This window comes from Hylaeus anthracinus, unplaced genomic scaffold (genome assembly GCF_026225885.1).
Source record: "Hylaeus anthracinus isolate JK02 unplaced genomic scaffold, UHH_iyHylAnth1.0_haploid 4, whole genome shotgun sequence".
In the NCBI taxonomy this organism is placed as follows: domain Eukaryota; kingdom Metazoa; phylum Arthropoda; class Insecta; order Hymenoptera; family Colletidae; genus Hylaeus; species Hylaeus anthracinus.
This window is the reverse complement of record NW_026535289.1, coordinates 12411364-12419198: the sequence shown is the minus strand read 5'-3', so window position 1 is coordinate 12419198 and position 7835 is coordinate 12411364. Positions and strand designations below refer to the sequence as shown.

Here is a 7835-nt window from a genome sequence, read left to right as displayed (position 1 = left end):
AAATTTACCTGTAACCTGCGAATATTTATCGTTATTTGATATTAAGATTATCGCAATGAAACGTTGCAACATAAAAGTTGATGAATGTTCGAATTACTTTCGGGGAGCCCGCGCCCTCTGAAGCGCTTTGGCGATGCCCAGCAGTGATGGGCAAAACCCCAAGCTTCGAATAAATCTGAAGTTTGCTGATACGTCTATCTCCTTTCCTCTTTTGAAAATTTTCCAAAGAAGGAAACGAGACAAATATATCGGCAAACTTCAGATTTATTCGAAGTCTAGGGTTTTGCCCATCTCTGATGCCCGGGCGCGCTCGTCCCTAAATCCGGTACTGTCATAGGGTTAGGGTTGTTTGTTTAATTAACTTAATAATTATTTGGCAAAGTCGAAGTCGATCACGATATACTTCGAAATGCGTTCGAGTTACTGGATATTTTACCTTACGCGCGAACGTCGGAGACGGGACGGTGTGCCGAAATGCTTAATTAACACGAGTGGAGCCTCCGGTGGCTGTTGTGCGATCCAGCCAATCGCGTGCACGCTAGTCACCGGAGGCCCCGCCCCTCGAGAGAGCCCCGTTGCCCTTTTCCTCGTGACTACCGGCCACAGTACGTACGCGAGCGTTCACGGAGTGTCATCTCGTTCGCGTCAGCTTCGCTTTGGCGTTAAGTTTCGCTACGTTTGACGCATCGCGAACGATAAAATCGAGCACATTATTTAATCCGCGGTTATTCATCGACTCGTCTCGCCGTCCGCGCTTCTCTCCAATCGTTGCACGTAACGCGCCACGTTGCTCCCGTTTGAAAAGCGCGGTTTCCGTAACTTCGTGTCAGTGATGGGCAAAATTCTATCCGAGTAACCGCGTTTTTCGTCAATTTGTTTATTCGATCGAGGTCGGTTCGGTCGCTCGAGGTTCCGTTCGCTCCGCGCGAAATGTAATCTCGTTCCCTGACCGAGTAATAGATCGAAAGCAATCTCGTCGGCGATTTCTCGTTTCCGTGTATTTCGCTCGTCTCCGCGGGGGAGAAAAGTGCACGGGTCGGGAGACACAGATTCGGATTCGTTTCTCGTTGCGGCCAGTGATACGCATACTCGAGCGCGAATAAACATGTAAGAATCAAATAGACGATCGAAAGCAAATAAAGAGAAAGCGGTATTTCTTTGTGGAAAACTGGGTGCGTGAGATAAACAGCGATCGGATCGGACCACGGACAACGTTCGATCTCGATCTGTCAGCCTCGGGATCAACCGCCGCGGCGAATCCTCGATAGGCATCGACGTTGGTGAGAATGCGTGGCTGAAGCAAGGGCGAGAGGACGTCCTTCTCCTTTGTTTTCGTTTTCGTCATCGAGCGACCGACGATCTTTCACTCGACAGCGAGCCAATTCGAACATCGACGACGAAGATGCGGCCCGTCGCGACGACCTTATTGCTCGTCCCGTTGCTGCTCGTCGCGTGGCAAAACGGTGCGCAGGCCAACTGGTGGTGAGTTTGTACAACACAATTGTTTATGCCTACCGGTTCAGATATAAGATCTCGCTACATGCCTTTCGAAGGTTACGTCTTTCTTTCCATTGTTTCTTCGTAGGGGCACCTCTTGGCTCGCGAATTATTCAAACGGGTTGTTACAATTCTTCTTTTTTTTTTTTTTTCTACCCAGAGTGTACCCCTTAATCAGAGTCACGAAACAACGTCAAGGCTGGGGCCAGGTTCCGCCATTTTTCAGCTAATTGCGCGATATTCAATTTGAACAAAACAAAAAAAAAAATGAGAATATAGACTCATTCTATGGAGGGACTTCGAAAAAGTTGGAGAGATTTAACGCGTTGCCAAAGAAATATTCTTAAAAATTTCTGCTAGGATTAAATATCATTCAGACTATTGGAAACTACGTGATCAAACATCCGTCGTGGTATTTATTTTTGTAACTTCATCGAAATACACGAATTTCATTTAAATTCATTTCCTTTGAAGCTCGACTTTCAGAATTCATTTTTTTTTTTAGTTCATCGGTGAAAAAGCACTGTCACCCACATACGGGTTAAATTAATTTAGACGAACGGTAATCGACGTTTCGGTCGCGCCGATACGATTAGCGCAGCGTGTGACCGTACGTGGCTGAAAAATTACTGAGAAATGACGGTGACCGATCAGAATCGGTCTCTAGTCACATCCGGTGGCTGTTTAGTAAAGAGAACCCGTACGAAAATAATTCTTCGATGCGAAACGGGATAGAGTTAAACGTGTACGACGTTTCAAGCTGCGTGCAAGGTAAATAAATAAAAAAAAAAAAAAAAAGAAAAAAAAACGAGTAGAAGAAAGGGGAACGAGTCGACGAAACGGGGCGGTGTGTTCCACAAACTCGGTTGCGAAGATTAACGCGCGTCCGGATAGGTAGAAAGGAGTGAAACATTAATTCGCGGTAGCCAGTGATCGAGAACACGGCTCTCGCGGCTGGTAATCTCGCGATCTACAGTTGTCGGATCAGAATGTCCGCTCGGAGAGAACTCAAGTTTCAGACGGTTGATAATTTCCGTCGGAAGACGCGTGGCAAAGTTTGCCGAGGATTCTTGGCACCCTCGTGCTCCACCATTTCCGACTGTCCTTTGAAATCGTAATCACGGCGCCATAAGTAGACCGATCGTAAGAGTTCCGAAATGTCGATTATCCTTGCTTCGAAGTAATAATAATGATACTTTATTTACGGGCGATCTGCCCTTGATATCAAGTACAATGTAATAACAATGACAACAAGAGAAACAAAACAAAAATGGAGACGATTACGGTATCTTAGAATGTAACGTGTTCAAACTTGATTGCGCGTCTGCAAAATTGCAACCACCATAGATCAACAGACGTATTAAGGCCGTTAGCCATCGCACGTATTCTTGTAATCCAATTTTCTTTCGCAATCGAGGTACGATAGGGATCATTGTAAAAAATATCGCTGCTTCGAAGTTGCCTACTTGGAATATCAAATTTCGATAGTTTCGGTATCCTGGGACATTCAATTTTACTATCGACAATTTGAAAAACTAGCATGAGGTCGGCTGCAGTTCGGCGCTGCTTAAGCGTGAGCATTCGCATGGTGCAAAGTATATCGTCGTAGTCGTGGTTTGCTATATCCATCGGTGTACCTATCTTATAAGAAACGTGCCTTAAAGATTCCAGATCTGAGATGCGTATTCAAGATGCGATAGAACTAAAGAGATGTAAAGAATTTCAAAGGTCTGAGGGAGTTTGAAATCCGCGGATTGTCGTAAGATGAAGCCCCCAGAGCTTTAAGAGCGACGTTTTTCGTGCGTTGGACATGCGTTACGAAGGAGAAGTTCGAGGTAAACAACCACCAAGTTCGTGACACCGAGATCACGTACTTCCTCTCGAACTTCCAGCACAGTGTTATCGATCGAGTAGGAAAATTTCATCGGATTTCTCTTCCGACCAAGTAACGCTGTATCTAGCTTCCGTTAGATCCACAGTTAATTCTCCGGCGTCGAAACAGTCTTAATGGTTCTTAATGTCCAGTCCTACTCCGCCGCAACTATTGCGGTCGGCCTTTGCGAAACCGAAACCTAATGAAAGGTTCTTTTTTTTTTTCCATCCGGACGGTCCAGTTTCGCGATTTCATGATTAACGATCGTTCGTTACCGGTTGGTACGCGATGGGAGCGTGAATTTATCGCGGCAACGATTTTGTAAGATCTCGCGAGAGACGGCAGTGGCAAAAAGCATAGCCGCGAAAGTCCCGTGTAACCGATCGTGTCGACTGTGAAACGCAAGTTTGATACGGCCGCCTTATAAGATTATGCGGCGTTTTTACGAGACCGGCGTATATAGGTTCCCCGCAACGTAAGCGTTTATTTTAGCATTTGAAATATACTATTGCGAAGCGCACGAGATATTCGCGAGCATAAAGCCTCGATCACGTTTCCGTACATAGAAAGGCACGTACGCACGGAGGATGATGACGAAACGTTCGATTCGAAGGACAATTTTCTACAGATCGTTTCACCTATTGTTCGTCGATATCGCGCGATGGTTATTCGATCTTTCGACGGGATCTATTTGCTCGTGAATCGTTACAACGAACGTCGATTTAGGTTAGAATAGGGTTGGCTAAGAAAAGCTAGGCGTAGTTTTCGACCAGGGATGGGCAAACTTCGGTCGACAATTTCGAGTAAGAAGGAACAAGTTCTCGGAATATAAGAGAAGCTATTTCTTTTTTTTTTTTATTTTTGAAGCTTTTAAATCTCACACGAGAGATTTACTCGCTTTACATGTTGTTGATTGTATTAGGTGGACTGGAAAGTAACGTCGTTTCTTTTACGTTAAATTCAAACAAATTTTTTATAAATTTCTATTTTTAATTATTAATTGTATAATCCGCTCCCGTTATCAACAGCCTTTTGCCATCTAGCGTGGAAATTGTCGATGCCAGATCGATGAAAATCAATAAGCTGACGAACGATAAACAAGTACGGGATAAACAAGTATTTAGAATTGCAAAAACGACATTATTTTCCGCTTCGCTCAATATATACATATAGAACTAAATTTTGTTGACATGTCCGAAACTATACGTTAATATTACAATTATTCAAAAAAGACATAACACAAATACACGCCGCAACGTTCGGTTCAGTAATCAAAACAGACATATTGACGGGCAAATATAATTCAAGTTAACAGAGTTGCTGTAACAATTTGACTCTTTGCCTTTCGAAGAGTGGACACTGCCAAACAATGCGATCAACGCTCTGATAACCATAATCACACCAACACTTAGAATTACTTACTTAGAATTACTTACTTACTTAGAATTACTTACTAATCCTACCGTTGCGAGAAGAGAAGCTACTATTTCGACGAAGTGCGTAAAATTGGTCGGTTGAAAGTTGGCCTGATAGACGAAGAATCCCCTTCGATCGGGCAGAGCGGTATGCACGATCGGGGAAGCCCCGATGATAGCGATGATACGACGAGAGCAAGAGAGAGGACGGGATGGGGAAGAGAGCACGCGGTGGTGTCGACGCGCCCCTGTAGGGCACACTTTTAAAACGAGAAGGCCGGCACGATGACGTCGCACGGTCAAGCACGATTCCACTGAGCAGATTTTATTTCCGACAAACTGGTTCCTGGGGCGATTAATCGGCTCCGCTGACGAGGCACAGCCTTCCGGTATATACGTACCACTCGCTTCTTCGCCTGTCGCTTTATCTTGCTCACGGCGGCGAACACGCGACGCGCGAACTGCAAACGCTTAATAATTCACGGTAAGTCGCGCCTGTTAGCCTTGCTTAACGGACAAATCGTCGTTGGGTTTCTTGCTCGAACCAGCCCCGCCAACCTCCACCCTCGGAACCACCCAACTCCCTTACCTGGTCGCTCGGCCACGTCGTTCCACCTTCAGGCGATTTCTCAAACCGAATCCTTTTTAACGCATTATCGGCCGCGCGTTTTGGTGGAAAATTGACCGCCCGCCGTCGGGTGCCGCTGGTCACTAAAGCTCGGGAAAACTCTTACCAAGAACCACTATAAAAGAAAACGCGCAACTTTTAATCTTTCCTGACCCGGTACTTGGACGTCTTTCGTTACCAAATTTCGAATAATTCTTAGGACGAGAAATCGAATTTCTATAGAATCCCGACCCTATGCAGAACATTTGTTTATCTCCCCGACTTCAATTTTCAATTACCATCGAAATCATCGATCTCCGAACACTCGAAACTCGAGCAACGAACGATTCGCGCGCGCGCGCGGAACAGATTCGGATCGGTGGAGAAAAAGGATCGACGCGTTGAAACTTTCAACTTGAAAGAACTCGGAAACGACGAATGGATCAAACGAACGCAGGCGGATACGCGATCGGCCGATAACGGGGCTGTATCGGTTGAAATATGGCGCGCGTCGGTAAAGTGTACGGTTTTCATTTCTAGCGGTTGGGCGGGATTAAGTAATACGTATCTCGATCGAGCGATAAACGATACCTGGAGACACGCGTTTTACAATACGTACGGTGTGCTGTTACAGTTGGTCGACGTTGTCGGGTCGGCGTAACGGTCTGGCGAAAAGAGGCACAGGGTCGTTAAACAAACCAGTTTGATATTAAGGAGCCTCTTTGCGTCTAAATCCGCCGCGCTGACGTTTCCATGATCATTCGAGAACGATACGTTTACAAGATATAATTTGCGGTAATATCCTCGTTGCGGTACAATTTTATTTGAAATCCTCGCGACCGCGTTTCCTCGTAGCGTCCGCGTCGCTAGTATCCGATCGAATAAATCTCTCGCACGGCGTATTCGCTCGTGACCTCTCATTCCGAACGAAATTTGCCCACGTCCGTTGCCAAATAAGATGCGGGATACGTCGGGCCTGTCCTTTCAGTCATCACGATCACCGTAAAGGCCCGGCAGGAACGGCGCGTCGTAAACCATCGGGGGTTTTTAGTGCGGCATAGGAACAAAGCGGGGGTGGGAACGATAAGACGCACACGCGGAGAGATACACGCATCGAACTCGTGGCTGGAGCGATTTAATAAAAGCACCTTTATCGCCGAACCATGCGAATCCCGTCGTCCGGCGCGTTACACGCAACGCGCGCGCGACCTTTTTACGACGAGCGATTAAAATACGTATTAACGGTCGAAGGAGACGACCTTCCCTCTGCCACGTCGACGTCCGTTAAAACGCGCAGACGACTTCGAAACGCGTTCCCCGCGCCTTGACCGTCGTAAGTTCGCCCATGGTCAGAGTGGAAAGGAGAGGAAAGCCTCTTTCGGTTTAACGCACGGTCGTAACTCGAGCAAACGGGCTACTGCCTCTCTATAGATCCGATCGACGTCGCGGCGTTGGCGCTGCCAACCAGCAGGAGGATGAGGAGGGTCGAGGGACCGTGTAGCTTACGAACCGGGGCGCGTTCTTCGTCGACGAATTGCTTCGGAACGCGCCGGGAACCCCCAAATTGCGCGTTCTTGACGAGATTCAATGGCGGGATAAGGTCGAACGACCCCCACGTTACGGATACGTACGCAGTTCTTCGCGACGAAGGATCGTCTTTATAGCTCAGACAGCGTATATCGGGGGTAGCCGTAAGTAACGTCGGTTTTCGATACTGGACGAAATTTTATTTTATTCGAGAGTAGAAAACTGGCCAGTTGGAGAAAATGAACGAGCAAGTCCGAGATAAGTAGTCCGAAAGTTTACACGTTTTAAGAGAGCAACATCGTGAATACATAGCGGACGAGGTACAGCGAAGTAAATTTTTAGTGTACCGACAGGTCCTTCGGAATAACGTCGAAATATTGAGTACGATTGAGCAGAAGATGGCGGAATAATTTAAGTGTCTGGTACGCGGAGGCTACGGCGGCGCTCTGGGATGGAATTTTTGACTAGGCACTATGTCTTTCTCCCTTCGCCCCAACTCGGCGATACTTTTTCTAAGACCCGTATAAAAAATACCGTGGCATATACGAGGTATCCGAGTCGTAAAAATAGAGAGGATCGCCGATCGCGGATTCCCATGCGAACGTTTTCTGCCCTTGGAACGAACGTAATAGGACTGGCTAACGCGGTGGTCGTCTAGAGGTTAAATAGGATTGTCTACTGCGCCACGATCGGATAAGAAATATACCGTAGATGCTTGTGTTTGGGCCGGTGTTGGGCATAATCGTAATCATAATTACGATTACGATTGTAATCGAATGTTTTCGAATTCTGATTGCGATTACGATCGTATCGTCAGGTGTTCTCAGACATAGAAATTTTGTACCTAAAAACCGACATCGGATTCGTGTTCCTCGCCGTCGAGAAATCTAAAAAAAACCATGATTTCGTCAAAATT

General features: G+C 46.4%; 1 protein-coding gene across 1 annotated transcript in view; it reads left to right on the top strand.

Annotated features, from left to right (window-relative positions):
• Positions 1-424: 424 nt before the first annotated feature.
• LOC128894664 (protein Wnt-1-like) overlaps positions 425-7835 on the top strand; it is a 64879-nt gene continuing 57468 nt past the window's right edge. The window contains exon 1 of the mRNA XM_054156566.1: positions 425-1482. Within this exon, the coding sequence (XP_054012541.1) occupies positions 1403-1482 (80 nt within the window). The 5' untranslated portion in view covers positions 425-1402. The remainder of the gene's footprint in view (positions 1483-7835) is intronic.